Genomic DNA, 25,109 nt, shown 5'->3' with positions numbered 1-25,109 from the left:
AATGTTAATTTGCTGTAATCGCAGGGAGCAGACGGCGGGCAGGGGTGCAGCCAGTGGGGAGCTTTCTTACATCTTTTAATGAGAAATCTCACGCCGGGTTAGTGTATCTCTATTCATGATCTCTCATTAAAACTTTACTTGTGATTTTACATTTTAGAGCCGTGCGCTGAATCGAGGCCAGGTACAGCAGGGTGCTGGGTTTGTAGCCTTCTTCACAAAGCTGCCCTTGCAAATGTCAGCCCACTGCCGTGAAGCATGACTGAAGCGCGCTGGCTATGCCAATCTGTCTGCTAACAAAGTTTAGGTGTTTAAGTCTATAACTTGTCTTATGCGCATCGAAAAAGCTGATTTGCACAATTAGATCAGCCATATGCATGTGTGTATATTGACTACTATCCAGCCATTCATTCCCACCCTGCCCCGGCTTGTACACCTGATCATTGCTTGGACCTTGCAAATTAATTCAAAGAAATCCTGTATCCCAGACTTGGCTACATACTCGAGATGAAATTCTAATCAATTGACTCATTAGCAGGATTTCTTCACCTGTGGGGGGCCCCTCCCTGCAGATGAAGAAATGCCCACCTGCCGCTAGATTGACAGGGCCGGATATTTAGTCCACCCCTGACCATTTCCGAGAGTAGAAGCTCTGCTTCAGAGCGACGACTATTGCTATTACTCATCTCCACTACATACCCTTCACTTCTCCACTAGAGGGCACAATTGTGCCTTTAACTTTTGAGTGTTCCAGCCCATTCATGAGCGCCATGATGGCTCATGTGTCCTACTGGATAGTAGAGTAGGAGAGCTTGGTTTATTGACTCTTTCAGAACCATATTGGGGGGGTTGCTGTAAAAAAAAAAAAAAAAATTATTTAGATCTCCATTCCTCATTAGGTGTTAGATGCTGTATAAAGTACTTAAAAGTTTAGGTTCTAAGTGCCCCAAAGAAAAGTGGTCTGGAGCACAGGAGTCCTTCCTTTTCACTTATGTGGCTATGTATCTAGCTATAGATAATTAACTAGCAGATTGGTGGGGGGCTCAGCGGTCAGATTCCCACCAATCAGTTAGTTATCCACTAATTATCCTGAGAATGAGGGTCCTGTTCACCTATCCTGAAGGTGCGACGGATCGAGCATATGCCCTGATGCTCCACTCATTCTCTCTGTGGGTTTGCTGGAGATGGGCGAGCTCTGTACTCCTATAGAGAATGAATGGATAATCAGGGCATACTCTGAGCCTGCTGGTCGGTCAGAGTGGGGAGCAGGACTCCTATTCTTGGGATCGCTAGAGGTTCCAGCGGTCGGACACCCGCAAACAGTTAGTTATTCCCTATCCTGTGGATAGGGGATAACTTTAAAACTTGGCACAAACCCTTTTAACTGAGCTGTAATGCCAGGCATAAACATGTGGTGTGGTTTTTAAAAGAAAGCCATGTTTTTCTGATACTGGACAACCCCTTTGACTTATCCTTAGGAGTGTTCATCAATATGACATTGGTGGTCTGACTTCAAGCATCCCCACAGATTATCTGTCTGAATGGACCCCTTCAATGTTCACCAAGCACAGCGCCATACCATTTGTAATGGCTGTGCTTGGTATTGCATCTCAGTCTCATACCTGACTGAGCTGCACAAAGGCCATGTGACCAATGGCTGTGACATCACATGTGGAAGGGGCTGGACCCCCAAAATTTTGATGACCTAGTGTGAGGATAAGTGCAGAGACATTTACATAGTAACATAGTATAGAAGGCCGAAAAAAGACATTTGTCCATCCAGTTCGGCCTGTTATCCTGCTAGTTGATCCAGAGGAAGGCAAAAAAAAAAACACTGAGGTAGAAGCCAATTTTCCCCACTTAAAGAGGACCTTTCACTAGAATAAAACTTCTAAACTAACAGGCATGTAGAGCGGCGCCCCCTGCACTTACTGTTATACCTGGGTGCCGCTCCGTTCTCCCGGTATTGCCTCCGGTATCTTCATAGTTAGGCTCCACCCAGGGGAACCTGCCGGCGCCTCCTTCTCCCATGCTGTAGCGCTGGCCAATCACAGCGCCCAGCTCATAGCCTGAGAGAGAAAAAAGCCTTTCAGGCTACGAGCTGAGCGCTGTGATTGGCCAGCGCTGCAGCATGGGAGAAGGAGGCGCCGGCAGGTTCCCCTGGGTGGAGCCTAACTATGAAGATACCGGAGGCTATACCGGGAGAACGGAGCGGCGCCCAGGTATAACAGTAGGTGCAGGGGGGTCCCTGGGCGCCGCTCTACATGCCTGTATAGTTACTTTAGAAGTTTTATTCTGGTGAAAGGTCCTCTTTAAGGGGGGAAACAATTCCTTCCCGACTCCCATTTATTCAAACTTGCAAACAGAATTTAAAGTGGCCATGGAAAAAACTTAAAAGTGGTCCCAAGTTGAAGGAGAGTCCAAATTGACAGAAGGCAGGCAACATAAGTAGGCAGGGCCAACACAAGCCCACAAGTAGGCAGGGACAGCAAAAGTAGGTGGGGCCAGCAATACTGTAGCGCAGCACAAAATACCGCCCAGCAAAACCAAATAGCACAGTGCAGCATAAAATACTGCCCTATCATGATACTGAAGACTGTGGCAGAGTTGAATTACAGAGGGCACCTGCTGGCCAGGTACATAAGTACCTGATGCTTCTAGCATTAATTAATGCTGAGAGCATCAGATTGTTATGTATCTGGCTAGCGGGAGGGCTCGGATGGCCCCCTTGGAAATTTCCTTGTAGGGTTTATGGTCAGTCTGCCCTATCAGTGATGGTTGTTGACAGTAGTTCTGTGAAACCAACGAGGTACCTTCATATGATGAGGTATTAGTATGGCACAAACTATAGTTTGGCATTTTAAACTGCTTATCCAGTCACAAATTTTACCATAAGGGTAAAAAATAAAAAAAGTTATAGTTGCATTACTAATCCCTGATGCTCCGATGCTGAAGGTTTGCGGGTCTTTAACTTTTTTCTACTTTTGGGTCCCTCATGATGTGGACCTGTGACCACTGCAGCCAGTGTTTACAGATGTTAAGTACAGCGACAGGCTGAGATTTTGGAAGCGACAGAATGGGAGCAACAGGGGATCAGCAAAGTATTATTACTACTTTTACATTTTTGCACCATTCTGAGAGTTTTTAATACAATTTCAAGTGGGTAGACGACCCCATTCTTTTAAACTGTTTCTAGGGAAGCTGGCGGACTACCAGTATGGCTACCATTACAGTTCCCACCAAGGTTTCCTCAAATGTTCCTGGAGAAGGCATTTGACCATATTACAAGGATGTATATTGCTATTCAGAAGTCTGGGAAATGTTTTACCATTAAAAAAAAATTATAGCCAGTGAACTTAAGTCCCTTGCATACTTGTCAGCAGTCCTTATTATGAACCAGGCCACAAAATGGGTTGGATTTATGCAAATAACCATTGAAGGAGCCTGTGTGTACGTTTTAGGGATATTCCTTAAATTGTCCTGCAATTTGGAAATGAAATGTTGCTAATAATGTTCGTCATCGCCTATTCAGCCATTTATTAGTTTCATCTGCTTCTGGGGAAGTTGATTGATGACCAATATGTCCACCATTTAGGGCTGAAACAATTAATCGATTGAATCGAGTAATTCGACACAAAAAATCCTTGATGCAATTTTCTTGCATCAAGGATTCGTTTGTGTCATGGGACTATGGAGTGGGAGTGAAGCGCTTGCTATTACTCACCGCTCCGTGGTCACCCGCCGGCCCGTGCCGCGCTGCACTGGATCCTGACACATCATCAGGTCATAGTGCACGTAAGCGCCGATGCTGTCTGACAATAATGCAGCACGCGGAGAAGAAGATGGAGGAGCTGTGGAGCCGCGCCCATACAAGAAAGGTAAGTATTTTATTTCACTGGCGCTGGGGACATGGCACTGAAGGGGGACAGCCTGGTGGCACTGGGGAGGGGGACATGGCAATGGATGGCATGGAGGGGCAGATGGCACTGGGGGAGTGGCAGACATGGTGGATGGCATGGAGTCACTAGGGGAGGGGGAGAGATGGCAATAGATGGCATGGAGGCACTGGGGGAGGAGGACATGGCAATGGATGGCATAGAGGGGCAGATGGCACTGGGGGATGGGGGGACATGGCATGGAGGGGCGGATTTGATGCCAGTGGGGGGACATAACATAGCAATAGATGGCATGGAGGCACTGGGGGAGTGGGGGACATGGCAATGGATGGCATGAAGGGGCTGATGGCACTGGGGGAGTGGAGCTGAAGGCACTGGGGTGGGGGAGAGCTGATGGTATGGGGGGAAGCTGATGGCACTGGTGGATAGTGGAGCTGATGGCACTGGGGGAACTGATGCACTTGGGCTGATTGCACAGGGGGGAACGAAGGGTGTTGGGGTCTGATGAGTTTTTATAAAGGAAAACAGTCTATTAATTAATTTTTTCTTATTAGAGTACTCGATTAATAGTTAAAAATAATTGATAGAATACTCGATTTCTCAAATAATCGTTTACTACGGCCCTACCGTCATTACAGCTCGCACAGAAGTTGTCACTCAGCATTCCTTTAAAGGGATCCGCTCACCGTGAAAATGCAGTTTTTTCAGCAGGCAGGATGTTATAGATCAGGAGGAGCTGGGCAGATTGATATAGATTTTCTGAAAAAGATTCCGTAAAGGATTCAGTAATTGCACCACTGCTTCGCCATAATACTACCTAGTACTTCTCCCTATTGTTTGCTTGACATTCCTTGAGACTTCAGAGGTGATGGCAATGACACACAAGAATACAGGTGCACGAAATAGAGTGGTGCAACCCACAGTGCACCGAAAACATTTTTCGCTGAAAAAAAATAAATAAAAAATCTTTCAGGACTAGAGGACTTTTGCAAGAGAAGTATGGTTTCAGGGCTCCTACATGGCGGTATGCCGTCTCCCCAAGAACTTAAGGACAGACATTGGATGGAATTTAACTTGCACCAGTCTAAATCAGTTGAAAATGTTTGGCACAGTTTGGTTTTGCACACAAATTTGATTCTCCCCCCTTAATTTTGTGCCACTCTAGCTAAGCATGAGGGGTAGGGTCTCCATAAACTGGTTGTGTAACCAATAATATTGATGATCTATGCTCAGGATAGGTTGTCAATAACAGATCGGTGGGGGTCTGATTCCCGACACCTCTGCTGATCAGCTGTTTAAAGAAGAGCGCTACTTCCTCTTCAAGATTACGCTGCATGTCATCGCGCTGTGCCGCAGTGTAGTTACAAGTGCTTTGTCCATTCAGGTGACAGACGCACAGTGTATTCTTGAAGAGGAAGTAGCACTTATACGAGCTCCGCCTCCTCTTCAAACAGCCGATCGGCGGTGGTGCCGGGAGTCAGACTCCTACCGATCAGACATTGATAACCTATCCTGAGCATAGGTCATTAGTATTATTGGCTGCACAACTTGCTTATAGGGAACCTGTCACTAGGATTTTGTGTATAGAGCTGAGGACATGGGTTGTTAGATGACCGCTAGCACATCCGCAATACCGAGTCCCCATAGCTCTGTGTGCTTTTATTGTGTGAAAAAACCCGATTTGATACATATGCAAATTAACCTGAGATGAGTCCTGTAGGTGAGATGAGTCGGGGACAGGACTCATCTCAGGTTAATTTGCATATGTATCAAATTGTTGTTTTTTACACAATAAAAGCACACAGAGCTATGGGGACTGGGTATTGCGGATGTGCTAGCGGCCATCTAGCAACCCATGTCCTCAGCTCTATACACAAAATCCCGGTGACAGGTTCCCTTTAAGCCAGACAGATTTACTATAATTTACTCCATACATTTTCTCAACTAATAGCTTTTCTGGTATTCAGACTGCCAAAAAAATATACCCCATTTATAAAGAGGCGCAAGAAGACTTTTAATTAAGACTGGCATATGAACACTAGTGTTAATAAATATCCCCCTCCCCCGATGTGTCTGCAGTTACAGTTCCCACAGAGGTTGCCATCCAGATTTGTTAGTACCACAGAAAAGTTACAGGCGAAACTCGAAAAATTTGAATATCGTGCAAAGTTAATTTAATTCAGTAATGCAACTTAAAAGGTGAAACTAATATATGAGACTCATTACATGCAAAGCGAGATATTTCAAGCCTGTATTTGGTATAATTTGGATGATTATGGCTTACAGCTTATGAGACCCCAAAGTCACAATCTCAGGTCCCCTTTGCTCAGGGGGTATGGATTAATTAGCTGACTACAGTGTGACACTTTGAGCCTAGAATACTGAACCTTTTCACAAAATTCTAATTTTTCGAGTTTCACCTGTATATAAGAACACAGTTAAGAGGAATGCAGGAGAGCCAGACCAGCATCAATGGATCCGTTGAAAACTCGGCTAATGCACCGTTTGTCATCCGCTTCCGTGATTCGTGGTTCCAGTCCGTCAAGAAAATATAACCTGTCCTATTTTTTTCACGGAAAACGGTTCGCGGACCCATTCAAGTCAATGGGTCCGTGAAAAAAACGCGGAGGCACACAAGATTGTCATCCTCGTCCGCATCCGTTTTTTTTCCCCTATAATTTTCATGGCAAACTTGACTTTAGACTTTTTTTTTTTTTTTTTTTTTTTTTTACTTTCCTTCATGTCTGGTGATCCTCCAAAAATAAAGGAAGACACACGGAAACAAAAACGGATCACGGAACCCCATTTTGCGGAATGGAACACCACAACGGTCGTGTGCATGAGGCCTAAATCTGTCTTTCCCTCATGCTAAGCTAGAGTGGCATAAAACTGTTGGGGAAAAATTCCAAATTCTTGCGCAAAACCAGTCTGTGCCAAACTTTTTCAACTGATGAAGACTGGCATATTAAATTCCATCCAATGACTGTCTTTAAGCTCTCGGAGATGCTACGTGACAGCAGAGGACGGCAGAAGGATTTATATTTTCTAGGGGTTTCTGGAGGTAAATGGGAAATGCTTTTTAAACTGATGATTTATGAGAATATCTAGTTGCATTACTGTCTTGCAGTGAGTGATGTGAGGGCTACGTGGCTCCGTCTCACACTGTGCATGTTCATGGTACAAAGATGGGAAAAAAAGCCCAGATTAATAATTGAATCACCTTCTCGCAGATGCTGGGATGATTGACAGAGAGGAGACCCTGCAGTCTCAGAAGCAGCACGTAGGGCAGGATACGCTGGTAAGGAAAAGGCATTACTGTTCCGTGCTCAGCCCCAGCCATTGTGCTCTGATAATCCCCAGCTCATTGACATGCAGCAGATATGGGACTTGTAGCACGCCACAGGCCGCTTTAATCCCTGTAGATCACCATCGTAGATTGTCCTAGAGATTTAGGCTAATACACTCTCACATCTTCCTTTTTGTTTGCAGTCTGCTGAAAAGTCGTTCTTCTGTGTGCGTGAAGCATCTCGCCCACTAATAGCCCTGTCATATTTCTCATTTGTCATTGAATCCCCACATATACAGTCAATTTCAACAGGATCTGCCAAGGATTCAGTTAAAATCTATGGGCAATGCCAATGCTCCCCCGACATCTCCCAGTAAAGAAATAAAGTACCCAATAAATTAATTTTTGTATGTTTTAGCAGGACAACCCTCTCACCTGTGCAGACGGTCAGCTGATAAGGGGGTGTTTGAGCTGAAACACAAAAACCTTTCTTAAAGGGGTATTCCTATCTCAAACACTTTATGCCATACATTTCCGATATACAGGTGAAACTCGAAAAATTAGAATATCGTGCAAAGTTCATTTATTTCAGTAATGCAACTTGAAAAAGGGGAAACTAACATATGAGATAGACTCATTACATGCAAAGCGAGATATTTCAAGCCTTTATTTGTTATGATTTGGATGATTATGGCTTACAGCTTATGAAACCCCAAAGTCACAATCTCAGGTCCCCTTTGCTCAGGGGGTATGGATTAATTGGCTGACTAGAGGGTGACACTTTGAGCCTAGAATATTGAACCTTTTCACAAAATTCTAATTTTAAGCTGCGTTAATGCAATATCTTTTAAGTTGTATTACTAAAGAAAAAAAAATCCACGATATTCTAATTTTTCGAGTTTCATCTGTATGCATGTCTGACCACTGGAACATGTAAGGATCTCTAGTCCAAGCCATCATCTTCTCCCTGTACCGTGATTACAAGTGATGGGAGATTCTGAGATGGGAATACTGCTTTGAGTCAAAATGCAAGCTAGAAATGCAGAGTTCATAGAAGTGTCATAGAAACATAGAATATGTCGGCAGATAAGAACCATTTGGCCCATCTAGTCTGCCCAATATACTAAATACTATGGATAGCCCCTGGCCCTATCTTATATGAAGGATGGCCTTATGCCTATCCCATGCATGCTTAAACTCCTCCACTGTATTTGCAGCTACCACTTCTGCAGGAAGGCTATTCCATGCATCCATGCGTTCACGTAGCTTGAAGATCCCCCCCCCCCCCCCCACACACAATCTACAGGTGGGGGAGTTTGTACATTTGCTAGCTGCCTTAGTCTTCTGTGCTTCCATGAAAGAAGTTATTTTATTGAACACGCTTAGAAACATGCATGGCAAGGATGTCTATATCTACGTCTGTCCATGCAAACAAGCATAAGTGGTAATCCCCAATCATCCGTATGTAAACCTTTATTTCAGCAGGTTCCAGAGGAAGTGGTTGATCCAGCCAAAGATCCCAACAATCAAGGTGAGGACGAATTTGAAGAAGCTGAAATTGACAGACCGGAGTTTGAGGAGAAAGGGGAAGTGGGGAAAAATGCAGTGTATGAGAAGGCAGAACAGAAAGTGGTGGTAAGATCCTGACGGTGGAGTCCTATGTAAAGCTGTCCGTGCATGGAGTGTCTTCCTTCAGTCTCCTTAGACCTTAAAGGGGTTGTCCAAGTTATTTTTTATAAATTACCTATCCTCAGCGCAGCCTTCCCTTCATTGTTTACCTGCTCGCTGTCACAGCAGCAAAGGTGAGCAGGTGTAATTGCAAGCCGTCCCATTAATTTCAGTGGGGTGACTCGTTCCTATTCAAGTGTATAGGAACAAGCTGTGCCATAGAAGTGAACGGGGTGGCTTCTTGTAATTACACTGCTTACCGCTGCAATGTTGACAGCGTGCAGGTAAACATTGAAGAGAAGGCTGCGCTGGCACTAGTTGATTGGGGGGTGGGGGGGTGGCGGGTGGCGGAGGATAGGTAATCAATAAAAATAACTTGAACAACCTCTTTAAGCTGCCCATACACCTTCATGAACTGTTGGCAGAACAACTGTTTGGCCAATAGCCATCTGTCTCAATTCCCTCCTGGCTTCCCCATATACATACACATTTAGCTTGGCCGAGCGTGTACAGTATGCGTATTCTATTCAGAAAGAGGAGAAAGCTGCAGCCAGACACTTTTGGAGTTGGTTTATCCAAATTCATTTGGCCCCATCCTTGTATTCCCGACATCATCTGTTGGTGGGAGTCGGGAGCTTCCAACACACGGTGTGTCAGTCAAACCCGCCGTTCTCTGAGTTTGGCTGACAAGAGATGAAGGTGTATGGCCAGCTTTAGATCAAAGAATTCATCAATAACTCTTGTATGTAAAATCACTTTAACTTAATTTGATAATTAGTTGTTACATTAAGGTCCAGATTTAGCACAATCCTCACGCTTACACACTTTGCACCAGGTTAAATGACAGCAGTGCATGGACAGCATGGTGGCTCAGTGGTTAGCACTGGTGCCTTGTAGCATTGGGGTCCTACGTTTGAATCCGGCAAAGGACAACATCTACATGGAGTTTGTATGTTCTCCCATGTTTGCGTGGGTTTCCTCCGGGTTCTCTGGTTTCCTCCCACACTCCAAAGACCTACTGATAGGGAACTTAGATTGTGAGCTCCACAGTATGTGATGATAATGTATGTAAAGCGCTGCAGAATATGTCAGCACCATATAAGTGAGTAAAACAAATTAAAAAAAATTATGCTTTTTGAAAAAAATATTTTCCAAGAGAAAGCAGAACTATAAAGGGGGCAATTTTTAGCAGTGTTCTGGTTCTGTCCGCATCACCTGTGGATCAGTCTTTCCTGAAATGCATGTTCTATTGCTCGGCTGCAGCTATGCTCTCCAGCAGTCCACAACATGTTCTATTTTATTCCAAGAAGGGGTACCCTCTCTGCCCCCCACCACACCCAGTCCAGTAGCTGAAGCACCTGTTCAAAGAAATCCATATTTACACAGTCAATCCATGATAAATCAGCAGTTTTTGGATAACTTTAATCCATCAGTATCTAAAGAGGGTGGGGAATCGCCTAATCCCACTGCCTAGAGTAGTGGTTAAGTAGGGCTTGTTCAACATCTAGTAGACAAGTCATTGGGGATCTTTAAAGGGAGTCTGTCAGTAGTTTCGACCATGCTAAACTGCTGACAGACTCCAGTTAAGAACCTGTCGTGATGAAAATGCAGTGCCATCTGCTCACGGAATCCATCACGTAATTCAATGTCGGCATGCCGCATAATTGCCAGCTCCAAGGGTTCCGTTCTGCTGGCCATACACTTGTATTATGATGGCATGCAAAAAGGAATGCCTCTAAAGGCATGCCGGCATTGAATTACATTTTGGATTCAGTGGGAACGGAATCCATTACGTAATTCACTTAAGCCCCGAACCTGAAATCGAACCTGCCAAAGGGCAGCTTCGCTCAACTCTACTTGTAATTTATACATTTTATATCTCTGCTTATTCCGAGCCAAGGGGCCATGTGGGCAGTTCCATTTAGTGACTGACAGCTTTCCCATAAAACTACATATCAATCTGCTCAGCTCCTCCTGCTCTATAACATTCTGCCTGCAGATTGCATTTCATTTTCATGATGACCGATTCCCTTTTAAATGGCTTCTCTCTTGAAGACAGCCTCTGTCCATATGTCCTGGTAGGACATACAAACATCAGAAATGGCAGTCCCATACTCTGAACCCTTCTCCTGCTCTGACGGACTTGAGCCATCCTTGTAATAAAATACTACGTTTTGTGCTTGGCTAGCTGCGGCTTCAAACAGCTGATTTTGCCAGGGGTGCTGGGAGCATGTTGAAAGGCACTGTCTTTTTTTTTTATGCTGTTTTTGTTGTGGATTTTCTGTTTACATGAGATTTGATAAATCTCATTCATTTTGCTGTTTTCTGCATGAAAATCAGCTTGGAAAAAAAAGCTGGTCCTCGAGAACCTTGAAGAATTGACTTTTAGCATTGCAGTTTGTTCCTGAGAGTGTCATCAGAAGTGCTTCTAAACAGTAGATACCTACTGGCATAAAGGGGTTTTCTAGCCACTGATATTTATGGCATATTAATAGGATAATTAGATAATATATGTGTAAGGCGGCTCACCAGTGATACTACTGGAAACAGGTGCTCTTACCCGGGTTGACTCACCCTTGTCAATTAAATTACTATTACTACTATATTAATAGGATAAGCTGCAAATATATTATTGCAGGGGCCCCAACATATTGTCAGTCCACAGAACATAGTAATCCCTTTATTTTAGGAATTTTTTTAGCAGTCAGGTTCTCACAAATAAGACCCCCATACAGATTATTGTATTGTCAGCTGAGATTGGTGGGTGCAGCCACCATTCTTATGTGTGTGGGGAGCTCCCGGCTCTCCCTGACAGTTGATGCCGGGGGAGAGAAGGATCGTGTGACCTGAATATTTTCCCCCAATCCTTCTGTTAGGCCAGACGATGAGACACCACCGAGTCGGGAGAGACCGCTGTCGATCAAAGCTATTGAACGAACAATAGCTTAAATATTAGTATTGAAATCAGCCTTGACTAAAGTTTGACTATACACTGGAAATGCATAGTCATTATGCCTGGTGCCCGCCAAGATTTGGTCTGACTTTACCTATCCAAAATGGGCGTCTGAGTCTTAGACTTGCCAGTGGAGCTGCTCTCAGCAAGTTTAAGGCAAGCCCCCCTCCCCCCCCCCCCCCTCCACACTGTGCTGGGGACCAGATCTCGAGTGGAGGCACCATAATTTAAGGCGAGGGCGCCAGGTATAACAACTGTACATTTTCAATTATAGTTTGGGGCTGGAGAGTCGCTTTAAACGAATTGGCCACCTTTTTGTTTTTGATTTTATTTTTTGCACCAAACGGACCTGCCAAAAACAGATCATCCAAGGGGAAAAGCGTACTTGCCTGTTCGCCACCGCTGATCCCTAGCTCTTTTTCTTCCTGACCTCGGCTTCCAGCTTCCCTCACATCCTTTGACCAATGGGCATGATGTAATTGGAGCATGTCACCACTGTGGCCAGCGATTCGCTGCAGAGGTGGCAAAGTGGATGCAAAAAAACCCACCCCCCAAACACATCAAAAAAAGAGAACTACCACGTCCCTACAACTAACAAAAAGTGCAGCACTTTGCTTATTACCACCCTTGGGTTACACGTCTCTGCTATACCAGAAGAACCTGTAGATAAGGGTAGCAGTGTTTTTGTGGTGTCCGATCAATGTCTCCTCTGGCAGTAGATACCAGAGAACTATCTGGAAGATGCTGTAAATATTAGATTGTCAGCAGATCTTCGAACGAAAAAATCTCTTCTCCATGCTGTCCTTCTATAATATTGTTTTACAGTATTGACTATTAATATACAGTCTTTGCAGCTACCGTGTTGGTGAATATTCAATAACCTCTGTCAATAGGTGGACATGAACAGGGATCTGAGTCCATTGTTCCACTCTGACACTGCCATTTAAATTCCTGGCTCCTGGAAGATGAGAAGAAAGTAAATTTGGTGCTGAAGGCATTAGCTGCATGTTTGTTCTAGCACTGACGTGGCTCTCTGCGTAGATGTTAACCAAATATAAGCTTGCTCCTACAGTGCCACATGAATTTACTAATGTTCAGTATTTTCCTCCCAATTTCTAATCTCCCCGTAGTAACAAAATGAGAGGAGCATTTTTTTGTCAGTTGAGTCTATTGGACTCAATTCCTAAACCTCCACAAAAAAAGCAGAAGCCTTTTGGTAATGCAATGGTTCATTATGGAGGCTTGTGTTGCTTTGTCCTTTTTGAAACACACTCTATTGAAGCATATGGGTCATCTGTTCTTCGACCCATAGCTATTCCTTTCAACCCCTTCCCCATACACGTGCACACTCAACTTGGCCAAGCATGCGTGAGAGGAGAACCTGTCAACTCTGCCAGCTTATTTCCCTTGAGAATAAAGGGACAGAGCACGTTGAAATACAAAATGCCGACCCTTCTTTCTGGACAACACATGAAGTTGCACACCCCCTTTCACATTGGGGGTAGGCTGTTCCTGCTAAAGTTGGCTGGTTTGGCTAACATTTATCCAGTGTGTTTGGCCACCCTAATGGGTTGTCCGCTTTTTTTCTATTGATCTATCCTCCAGGATAAGTCATCAATATCAGATTGACAGGACCCCTGCTAAACAGTTGTTTGAGGAGACCGCAGCGCTCGTATGCAACTGCAGCAGTGACCAGGTGTCATTACACCTAAACTGTCCCATTCACTTCAGTGGGATGGCTCCAACCTTTTCACATGAACAGGAAGGATCCATCCCATAAACATGAATGGGGACGGAGCTGTTGTAATTGTGATGGAGAGCAGGTAAACACTGAAGAGAACATGGTGCTCGAGAGGATAGGTCCATCAGTTGGGATAAGCGAACTTGTGTTTTACATGTTCGAGTTTGGGTTTTATTACAATTCTGTTATGGATTCCGTTACGATGCGCCATAACTGAATGCGTTATGCGGCCCATAGACTTCTATCATGACAGAATGCAAAATGGAATGCATCTTAAAGGTTTCCGTTATGCATTCCGACATAGAATTCCGTTGTGGCCCGTGGTTACGGAATCCATAATGGAATTGTAATAAAACCCGAACTCGTAAAACACAAGTTCGCTCAGCCCTAGTCATCAGTTAAAGTCTCCAAAAACCCCTTTTTCCTGTTGGAAACCACTTTGTATAAATCAATAGTACTGGAGAAGATAAAGAATTGTGTAATATATTTTTATTACAGAAAAAATGCCTCTTTTCTCCATTTTTAACTCTTCTTTCCTCCCTTCTTATTGCATTGCAGTTCTTAGGTATTTCTACCAGCACTGCTAACTCTCTCCTCCCAGTTCAGCGAGTGTACACAGGTTAATATTACAGAGAAGAAACCTAATGCTGTTGGGCGGATCATTCTTTTAACAATGTAGAAAAAGCTCAGTAGGTCTAGACGGTACATTGCCATGAGTAGGACTAGTCTAGCATTTTTACTAGGTATTACAATGTGCTTTCTGGCAATATTCTCTCTCTGCATAACATGATCCTTTAGAGCTTTTCAATAACCCACTGGATTTCTAGTAATTTATTCTTTTTATTCAGTTCTTACAGGCAGCTGATGCCAAAATGAAATCTAGAGAAGAGCCGGAAGAACCTTACCAGGATGACCAAGAACAGGACATTGTATGATAACATTTTGGTTTTTAAAGGGTGTGGCATGGGTAGTGAATTTATTTTGGTGAATAGATATATCAAGACCAGTGCAGGGGAAATAAGAGTTGTCATTAGCAAACCAATCATTTAGAGCTGCAACCAGTTTGGCTGCAATGGCCAGCTCCTCGGGTTTGCCCTTGCACCATTTTTGACGAATCTCCTGTTCGTTAGTGGCGCTGTCCTCTCTTATTTCTCTGCCGCCATTACAGAGAGTGCCTAGAAAAGTTCTCTTTTCTATTGAATATGGCACGTGCAGTATTCTGCGCCCTGATTATGTATGACTTGTAATAAAGTTGTGCTGGTACTGAATGTTTATCAGTGCCTCTTAGAAAATGTAGTATTAGGTCATGCTTGCACATAATGTCCCGTTTACAGATGAAAAATTCACTTTACAATAAATGCTAACCATTATGTTCTAAGGCTACTTTTACACTGGCGTTTTGGCTTTCCGTTTCTAAGATCCGTCAGGGCTCTCACGAGCGGTCCAAAACGGATCAATTTTGACCTAATGCATTCTGAGTGGAAAAGGATCCGCTCAGAATGCATCAGTTTTTGCCTCCGTTCCGTCTCCATTCCACTTTGGAGGTGGACACCAAAACGCTGCTTGCAGCGTTTTGGTGTCCATCTGACAAAACTGCGCTAAACGGATCCATTCTGACACACAATGTAAGTCAATGGGGACGGATCTGTTTTCTCTGACACAATCTGGCACAATAGAAAACTGATCCGTCCTCTATTGACTTTCAATGGTGTTCAAGACGGATCCGTCTTGGCTATGTTAAAGATGATACAAACGGATCAGTTCTGAACGGATGCAGATGGTTGTATTATCTGAACGGATCCGTCTGTGCAGATCCATGACGGATCCGCACCAAACGCAAGTGTGAAAGTAGCCCAACATGTCAGCTCGGAGACTCAGCCTCGTGGAGTGTTCTAAGACCCTGAACAACTTAACTTGGAGATTTCCGAGGTATGAACTTCAAACAAAAATGACTGCACACATTGCTTTATATCAATTGGCTTGATCAACCAGATGAAAAGCAAAAAATAAATAAGTCACTTTTTAGGTAAAGGGAACCTGTCGCCATGAGAATGCAGCGTAATCTTCAGGCAGCATGTTATAGAGCAGAGGTAGCTGAGCAGATTGATATACAGTGCCTTTGGAAAGTCTTCAGACCATTTGACTTTTTTCACATTTTGTTATGTTGCGGCCTTGTGCTAAAAATAAAATAAAAATAGTTTTTCCCCATCAATCTGCACTCAATACTCCAAAATGAGAAAGTGTTTGAAAGAATGTTCAATTTTTGCCATTCTTCTCTGTAAATCGTCTCAAGCTCTGTTAGATTGGATGGGGACCGTTGGCAGACAGCCACATCTGTGTTAGAGACATTGTGGTGTTCAAAGGTGAACCCTTGAGGCCAGAAGTTCAATCTTCAGACCAGGGAGTCTTGCTTATCACAGTCTGAAAGTCCTTTAGGTGCGTTTTTGCAAACTCTGGGTGGGCTTTCATGTGGCCTTTTACTGGCTAATTTGCCAGCCCAAATTGGAGGAAAGCTGCAGTGATGGTTAACCTTTTTAGATGTTTCTCCCATCTGGTCAGGATCTTTGGAGCTCTGCTAGAGTGGCTATTGGGTTCTTGGTCACCTTCTCCCCCAATTACTTACTTTGGTGGAGCTCTAGAAAGATTCCTAGTTGTTCCAAACTTCTTCCATTTAGGAATTATGGAGGCCATTGTGCTCTTGGGAACTTTCAGTGCAGCAGAAATGGTTTTTATACCCTTCTCCAGATTTGTGCCTCTACACAATCCTGTCTCTGAGCTCTACAGGCAGTTCTTCCCTTTCCTTATTGCTTGGGTTTTGCTCTGATATGCATTGTCAGCTGTGAGACCTTATGTAGACAGGGGGGTGTCTTTCCAAATCATGTTCAATAAATTAAATTTACTCTAAAATTCTGTTTTCACTTCGTCATCATGGGGTATTGAATGCAGATTTATGGGGGAAAACCTATGCCACAGCATAACAAAATGTGAAAAAAGTAAGAGTCTGAAGACTTTCCCAATGCACTGTACAGTTTTATGGGAAAAGATTCTTTTAAACTTGTATTTCATTCATTTACATTTCTGCTCATTTTGGGCTTTGGAGTCGAGTCCAGGAGGCGGTCCTATCAGTGATGGACAGCTTTTTCTGTCTACACAGTCTTAAAGAGAAGGCTGTGAGTCACCCATAGGACCGCCATCTTGATTTTAAAGTCCAGAATGAGCAAGATATATAATGAATTAAATACAAACATTGCTGAATATTTTCCCATAAAACCATATAACAGTCTGCTCAACTCCTACTGCTCTGTGACATGCTACCTGCAGCTGAGACACCATGTTTAATATGACAGATTCCCTTTTAATGAAATTAATAATTTATACATAATCTTTATAGATTTGCGAGAAAGCATTCAAATTGTTGTTGATCGTCTTTAGGGATGAGCGAATCAAGTTCAGATGAAACATTAGACCTTGGAACCGAACCAGAGTTCGGGAAATGTTTTTTACAGTATAAATCAATTTCTGAAGTTATTATGCGAAGTCAACTTCGGCTCATCGGAGCCAATACAGTCTAATTCTGTACAGAGCTCCTGCTCCGTATAGTATTAGAACAAAGTTTTATGCAAATCGACTTTGGATGTTTCATCCGAAGTCGTTTTGCTCATCCATAATCGTCCTATTTAACCCTTTCAAGACCGGGTGATTTTCCTTTTTTTATAGCTTTTATAAAGCCATAGCTTTTTTATTTTTTCATTCACATAGCTGTATGAGGAATTGTTTTTTGCAGGACAAGATATACTTTCTAATGGCACCATTTAGGCCTCTTTCAGACGGGCGTTGTGGGAAAAGGTGCGGGTGCGTTGCGGAAACATGCACGATTTTTCCGCGCAAGTGCAAATCATTGTAATGAGTTTTGCACGCGCGTGAGAAAAATCTGCATGTTTGGTACCCAAACCCGAACTTCTTCACAGAAGTTTGGGATCGGGGTTCTGTAGATTGTATTATTTTCCCTTATAACATGGTTATAAGGGAAAATAATAGCATTCTGAATACAGAATGCATAGTACAATAGCGCTGGAGGGGTTAAAAAAACAAAAAAATAATTTAACTCCCCTTAATCCACTTGCTCACGCAGCCCGGCATCTCTTCTGTCTGTCTGCTGTGCTGTGTGCAAGAAAAGGACCTGTGGTGACGTCACTCTTTTACCATGGTGATGGATCATGTGATGACCGGAGTGATGTCACCACAGGTCGTTTTCCTGCACAGAAAACAGACAGAAGAGATGCCGGCTGCGCGAGCAAGTGGATTAAGGGGAGTTAAATTATTATTTTTTTTAACCCCTCCAGCCCTATTGTACTATGCATTCTGTATTCAGAATGCTATTATTTTCCCTTATAACCATGTTATAAGGGGAAATAATAATGATCGGGTCTCCATCCCGATCGTCTCCTAGCAACCGTGCGTGAAAATCGCACCGCATTCGCACTCGCTTGCGATTTTCACGCAGTCCCATTAACTTCTATGGGGCCTGTATTTGTGTGGAAAACGCACAATCTAGAGCATGCTGCGATTTTTCACGCAACGCACAAGTGATCCGTGAAAATCACTGCTCATGTGCACAGCCCCATAGAAGTGAATGGGTCCGGATTCTGTGCGGGTGCAATGCGTGCTCGCGCATTGCACCCGCGCGAAAATTTTGCCCGTGTGAAAGGGGCCTTACTGTTGCATACAATGTGGTGAGAAGCGGAGGAAAAAATTCCAAATGTGGTAAAACTGACATGTTACGTTTATTCTCTGGGTCATTACAATTACAACGATACCCCAATACCCCATTTTTATATTTTAATAGTATTGGTGTTTTCACATGCAGCGATGCCCATGATTTTTGTAAACTATTTATGTATTTGTATTTTAATTTTGGGGTAAGAGGGCTGATTTTAATTTTTATAATTTTTTTTTTTTATATTTTTAAAACCTTTTTATTTTTTACACTTTTTAATAGTCCCCCTAGGGAACTATAGCAAACAATCATTAAATTGCTTTTGTCATAGACGCCAATGCATTACACTGTTACTATGGAGCCCTCTCCATAGAAACGAATGTGCAGCAGCCCTGTACCACTCCTGAGTACAGAGGCTGCTGCACACTACATCTGGCTCCTCCGATCCTTGCTAGGGGAAGCCTGAGCATGGTCTTTAACTTCTTAGATTCCTTGGTCACATTTTACCACGGCATCTGAGGGGGTAAACTATGTGATCGACGTTATTGTTGATCGCATACATTAGTTTTGGGTGCCTGCTGTTTAAAACGGCAGACACCCGGCGGCTATGGTGCCCACTGTGATCATTAGCGGGCGCCATTTTTAAATGCGCGACTGCCGACATAAATTTACATTGGGAGGTCGGGAAGGGGTTAAGGTGCTGTACAGGATTAGAAAAACATGGCTGCTTTCTACCAAGAATAGCACTCCACCTGTCGACAGGTTATGTTTGATACCAGACACAATCCTTGGACGGGTGTGGAGTTGTTTTTAGAAGAAGGTAATCCTACTTTTCTAATCATGTAGAGCCCCTTTAAAGAGAGGCTCCACCTTCACAAACCATGGTGCGCTACTTCTTGCTTACCAACCAAATGTAGTGTGTGTACGTAACAAATAGAGGACCGATAAAAATAGGTATGGCTGCAGGGTCAGACAACACAGGGTCGTTTGTGGTCTGTTATCATGGAGACACATAGGAACTGCAGACACTAAATAACATTTTTTAATTAAGACTATTTTTTTAGTTGCCTCGTTTTTAGTTTAGATACATTAGAACAATTAAAGTTGGTTGTGAAGGAGAACTCTCGCTTTACAGTATTGCTAATCTGCAATTGCCTATTAACCACTTAGTGACCACCCATACGCCTTTTTATGGCGGTCACGAAGGGGCCTTAGGCTGGACGGCCCTGCTCTAACAGCCCGGACCGGCAGGAATGCCAATCTCTGGCGCAGCCTGCTGGTCAATGTTAGAATAGCATTGCCATTAAAATGCAATGCACTCTAGGGACAGTGCATTGCATTTTAAAAGCAATTACCGTAATTATAATACTGTCTGTTATAGTATTAAGTGGTAAAAAAAAAGAAAATTATTAAATAAAAAATTCCTTTAAAAAATTGCGCTTTTTTTTCCATTGAAAATATGCTTTTCAATGAAAAAATTGGCTGTGAGCTGTCCAGTCACAACCAGGGCGAAGGTGAGTTTTTTTAGTATTTTTTTTCTCCATTAAGAAAAAGGGCAGTCTCCTCCCCATTGCTCCGATGCTAGCAATTAGCATACAGAGCGGGAGAATATACCGGGGGCCACAGTGGGCGAATGGAATGGCGCCCAGGAATAATAGTAAGTGCAGTGAGATCCCTGGGCGCCACGCTACATATCCTGATAGTTTACAATGTTTGGACGCATAAAAGGTCCTCTTTAAACCTAAGGCCTCTTTCACACGACCGTATGGCTTTTTCAGTGTTTTGCGGTCCGTTTTTCACAGATCCGTTGTTCCGATTTTTGTTTCTGTTCGGTTTTTCCGTATGGCATATAAGGTATACAGTAATTACATAGAAAAAATTGGCTGAGCTTAAAATTTTCAATGGATAGTTCCACAAAAACGGAACAGGCACGGAAGACATACGGATGCATTTCCATTGACTTGAATGGAGCCACGGAATGTGAATCACAGGCAATAATAGGACATGTTCTATCTTTCAATGGAAAAACGGAAGTGCAGAAACGGAATGCATACAGAGTACATTCTGTGTTTGTTTTTTTTTTTTTTTTTTTTGTGGAGCCATTGAAATGAATGGTTTCGTATACGGAACGCAAAAAACGGCCCGTAAACTGAAAAAAAAAAATGGTCGTGTGAAAGAGGCCTAACACTTTTTGTCTACAGAAGCTTCTCCACCCTCCTACTGGAGTGAGTTTGAATTTTTAAAAAGTCTCAGTGATGAATCTGGAGTGAAACTCATTAACAAAGCTAACCACATCCACCCAGATTACAAAACTGGAGTGAGTGGTGTAAAAATGCACAAGCAAGTGCAAAAAGTCGCAAAAGTCTTGTTTTGTAACTTTTTGAACCCAGAATTGAAGGTATGGTGAATCTGCCCCCAGACAGTCCAATTCACAATTTTTTTTTTTCCTACTGCACTTTCTGGACTGCAATGCAGCACCAATCGTGTGTTACAGCAGATAATAGTCATCATGGGCTCAAAGTTTGTCAGGAATTCCTGTGGTTTGAAACCATGGATAACAAACACAGTAGGCTATTGCTGATCTCATTGACTTTTTTTTGTGAGATTTTTCTAGGCATACTCTGTGACCTGTGCAGAATTAAGGAGGGAGTAGATAAGCTGTGATATCACCTATTGTGAACAATGGATCCTGTGTTTTCTATACAGAGGAGATATCTGTCATTATAATCCTACCTGTGATGATAATGCAATGGCTACTGAAAAGTTAGTGGCCAGTGCAAAAACTGCATGAGTTTTGGTAATTTTGTTTAAACATATTGACATGGAAAATTAAAACAAAATCGCCAAAAATTCTAAAAATTGTGAAAGAATATGGGAGCTCCTGACAACACTTTACAGTGGGTCAGTTCTACCACATGCAGCACATTGCCATTTCCCAAATTTCAGATTTGTCCATGAGGTTAATAGATTTCCTGTTTCTTTTCAATCTCTTTACCTCAGCTACCCGGATTTTGCTGCGTTATTTTAAGCTTGGGATCCTTTGGGGTAACTGTCGTTGAACGGTTAGGTGAAGCTTCAGCGTGCACATTATCCTGCATCGCAGCTTCCTTGCACAGAACGTCTCATTCAAAACACGTAGCAGTTTCTCTGTCCTCTTGGAGTTGACAGAACACATCTGCGCTGATTTCACTGCCGAGGGAATCCTGCTGTTACAGAGCAGAGGAGGCAAAATCTTTGTGTCAAGTCGACTATGGCAGAAACACTGTTCTTACAGGGAACACTACGGGACTAATACAGGTTGACGTTCTAATACACACGGCAGCAAATCCAAACGTAGAATTTGGGGTTTTATGTCTCTTGATAGCAACTGTATAAAAATACTGATACATTTCACATCATTATAAATACTCTCTGCATTCATTTATCTATATCGGGCATGCTCCAGCTGTTGCAAAACTACAACTCCCAGCATGCCCGAACAGCTTACAGCTATCAGCCTACAGCAGGGCATGGTGGGAGTTGTAGTTTTACAACAGCTGGAGGGCCGCAGGTTGAGCATCCCTGATCTATATATTTTATAGCAATGAAATTCCAATTAGGTTTGATCCCAGATATTTAACCCCTTATAACTTAACGGATGTCAATTGTATATTCTTCATGCATACTTTGTAGCTATAATGTTCTGGCATATAGAAGATATATCATCTGAAAAAAATCTAAACTTTTTTTATTTAAAATGACAGAAAACAGCCGAATTGTCACCTGTAAACATACCCTAAGGCTAGGGCTATACAGTGACTTCTGGCTGCCTGACATTAAAAATGCAGTTTCGTGATAAATGTGGCTGCCCCGAAATCCAACAATTTGGGATTTTTAAGACTGTTGTATTGCAGTAACTTGCAGGTCGTAACGCGACCACATTCATAATTTGGTGCAACGCAGCAATCTTATGTTGCCCTATAAAAGTCATTCTGTATCCCTAGCCTATAGGTCCATTCACATGAGCCAAGGATGGGGGCGGTAGATGGGAAGAATGTTCCTACCAGCACTCCTTGCCGGTAATTGGCCTGTGTAAAGGTGCAAACAATCACTTGACAAATGAGCAAACTTTGTTTGTCTGATGAGATTATCTTTCAAGCGGCACCTTGTTTGTTAGCAGCACTTTGCATGACAAATGGATAATAATGAATGATCGTAGAAGCGATCATTCCCATGCATCAGACAAACGCTCATTCATTCCCATACATAAGACAAACACTTGTTTGTCTGAGTTCATCTTTAAACTCCACCTAAAATCCCCGTTTGTTAGCAGCACTTTGCATGACAAACATGGAAAATGGATAAGAATGAATGATCGCAGAAACGATTGTTCATTCCTATACATCACATCACTGCTAATGGGCTGACAATAATTAGGAATGAACATTCTCATTCCCGTCAATGTCCATATAAAAGGGCTCAAAATGCCAAAGTTGGGAGGAGTCCTTAAAGAGCGCTTGTTGGCACTCTTTATATGTCTAAGTAAATTGTTGCAATCCCTATGAAATGGGGGAAGAACTGTACATTTTCTTAGAATAATAGTATCCCCAGTTATTTACTGAAACTGGCATGTCCGGAGAACTGACAGGTCTTCTGGAATAAATAGAAGAGTGCCCCTAGTGATGAACAAGTGACATGACAACACTGTCGAACATACCAGCTAATTCCAAAACAGTCTTCAAGCCGTGGTGGAAGCCTTGCATTACGTGTAAAAAGAGCAGCGTTTGAGTCCTCTTATAAATAATGGGTGCGTTGTTCTCATTATCACAAGAGGCATACAATGAAAGCTTTGTTCTTAATATCCTTTTGAATTCAGTATGATCTTCACAGAGAAAAGCAAAACCCCATCTGGTTCCTTTCCAGAACCACTTAAAGCTAATATGCAGGATTTGATTAAAGATTTTGCCAGGAAACATTCACTGAGCCAAGTTACCTTCACGCATCCAAGCCCAAGAAGATTAGGACTCAGCGCCGATATTGTGCGCAGTGGAGGAAACAGCTGTGCGGCCCTGGATTTCTGCAAGGGTTTAGTACAACAGTTGCTCTGGAGAAGCTGGAGCAGCAGCTACATTTTAGCTGTGTGTTTCCAAACTTTAACTTCATTTTGTGTAATTTGTATCTGTAATCCAGTGTCTGTCCTTGACACAGCTTGTGATGTGGTAAATATGGGGTCTATGTGACTGCTCCTTACTTTTCAAATGCTAGCCATACACAGATGTATGTTGGCCAAACATGCCCATTTTGGTGGTATCGGACCTCCATCTAATGTGTATGAGGGCCACCAAATGTTCCGGTTTCGGCAGATGTTGGTGAAGGGAAGAGTAGGACTTATTGGATATCAATATGTCTCATCCTTTTGTTCTTGGGGAGTAAGGTGTCTTGCAGTGGCCTTCTACCCTCTCACATTTACAACACATGTATGCTCAGCTGAATCAAGACTAAGTGTATAGTGTATGGTCTGTGGTAGCGGAATCCATAACGGAATTCTTACATAACCCAAACCTTGTACGCCGAATTTGAAAGCAGAAGTTCGCTCATCCCTATATATGAGAGGTTCAGGAGAGATAGCAAGTGTTCATCTGACAGTTATCTTGTGTACGGCCAGCTTAACACATCTTGCATACAGATGAAGCCCTCAGTTTCCTTCATGAACAAGCCTCGATCTAGATGCTCACATGTAGGTGTCCACGTGCACAGTGTGAGTCAGGGTATTTTGGTCCGCTTTTTATATTCCTTTTTCTTTTTATAGCTCACCTCTGTTTGCAGGGGAAATAGGCAAACCATGTGTGGCACTGCAATCTCTGTGTAGGAACCTGGCATAAAGCTGCATTCATATCAACTACTGCTGCTATGAAAAACAGCGGGGAAAGCTCTCTCTGTATCGAAAATATGAATGTACTCTTACAAGTCAAAACGGCATCACCTGAGATGTAGAAATAAGATTCTGGACTGCTCATTAAAAGGGATGGCCATGACCCTACAAAAATCAAATTAAAGAGGACCTTTCACTAGTTTAAAAACTAACTATATCAGTGGGCAGAGCGGCGCCCAGGGGTCCCCCTGCACTTACTAGTATGTCTGGGCGCCGCTCCGTTCGCCCGGTATAGGCTCCGGTGTCTGCAGCTCCCTCTGTTGTACTAGGCAGAGTTTTTGTATTAGGGTTGTCCCTTGCTGCAGCGCTGGCCAATCGTAGCGCTATGAGCTGTGCGCTACGATTGGCCAGCGCTGCAGCAAGGGACAACCCTAATACAAAAACTCTGCCTAGTACAACAGAAGGAGCTGCAGACACCGGAGCCTATACCGGGCGAACGGAGCTGCGCCCAGACATACTAGTAAGTGCAGGGGGACCCCTGGGCGCCGCTCTGCCCACTGATATAGTTTTTATACTAGTGAAAGGTCCTCTTTAAGTGTGCACAATTCTCTATACCAGGGGTACTTAAGTACTCGTTGTAAGCGTCCCCTTCCCAAGGTCTGCTGGCAGGTAGGGAAGAGCGAACTTGTGTTTCAAGTTCAGCGTGCATTGTTTGGGTTTTCTAAGAATCCCATTATGGATTCCGCTACCATGGACCATAAGTTATGGTCCGTGATAGAAGAATCCATAATGGAATTCTTAGGCTACTTTCACACTAGCGTTCGATCGGATCCGTTCTGAACGGATCTGATCATAATAATGCAGACGGAGGCTCCGTTCAGAACGGATCCGTCTGCATTATTTTAGCATATAACAGCTAAGTGTGAAAATAGCCTCGTACGGATCCGTCCAGACTTTCAATGTAAAGTCAATGGGGGACGGATCCGCCTGAAGATTGAGC

General features: G+C 43.2%; 1 protein-coding gene across 1 annotated transcript in view; it reads left to right on the top strand.

The window, feature by feature from the left end:
• The window catches only part of LOC122926179 (Golgi integral membrane protein 4-like), a 65,871-nt gene that overhangs the window by 23,296 nt on the left and 17,466 nt on the right, over window positions 1–25,109 (top strand). Inside the window, exons 7-9 of the mRNA XM_044277560.1 lie at window positions 7,124–7,191; window positions 8,665–8,814; window positions 14,390–14,470. Coding sequence (XP_044133495.1) covers window positions 7,124–7,191; window positions 8,665–8,814; window positions 14,390–14,470 — 299 coding nt within the window. The remainder of the gene's footprint in view (window positions 1–7,123; window positions 7,192–8,664; window positions 8,815–14,389; window positions 14,471–25,109) is intronic.

Source organism: Bufo gargarizans, chromosome 2, assembly GCF_014858855.1.
Source record: "Bufo gargarizans isolate SCDJY-AF-19 chromosome 2, ASM1485885v1, whole genome shotgun sequence".
Classification (NCBI taxonomy): domain Eukaryota; kingdom Metazoa; phylum Chordata; class Amphibia; order Anura; family Bufonidae; genus Bufo; species Bufo gargarizans.
The sequence above is the reverse complement of the archived record's forward strand: the minus strand, read 5'-3'. Positions and strand labels throughout refer to the sequence as shown.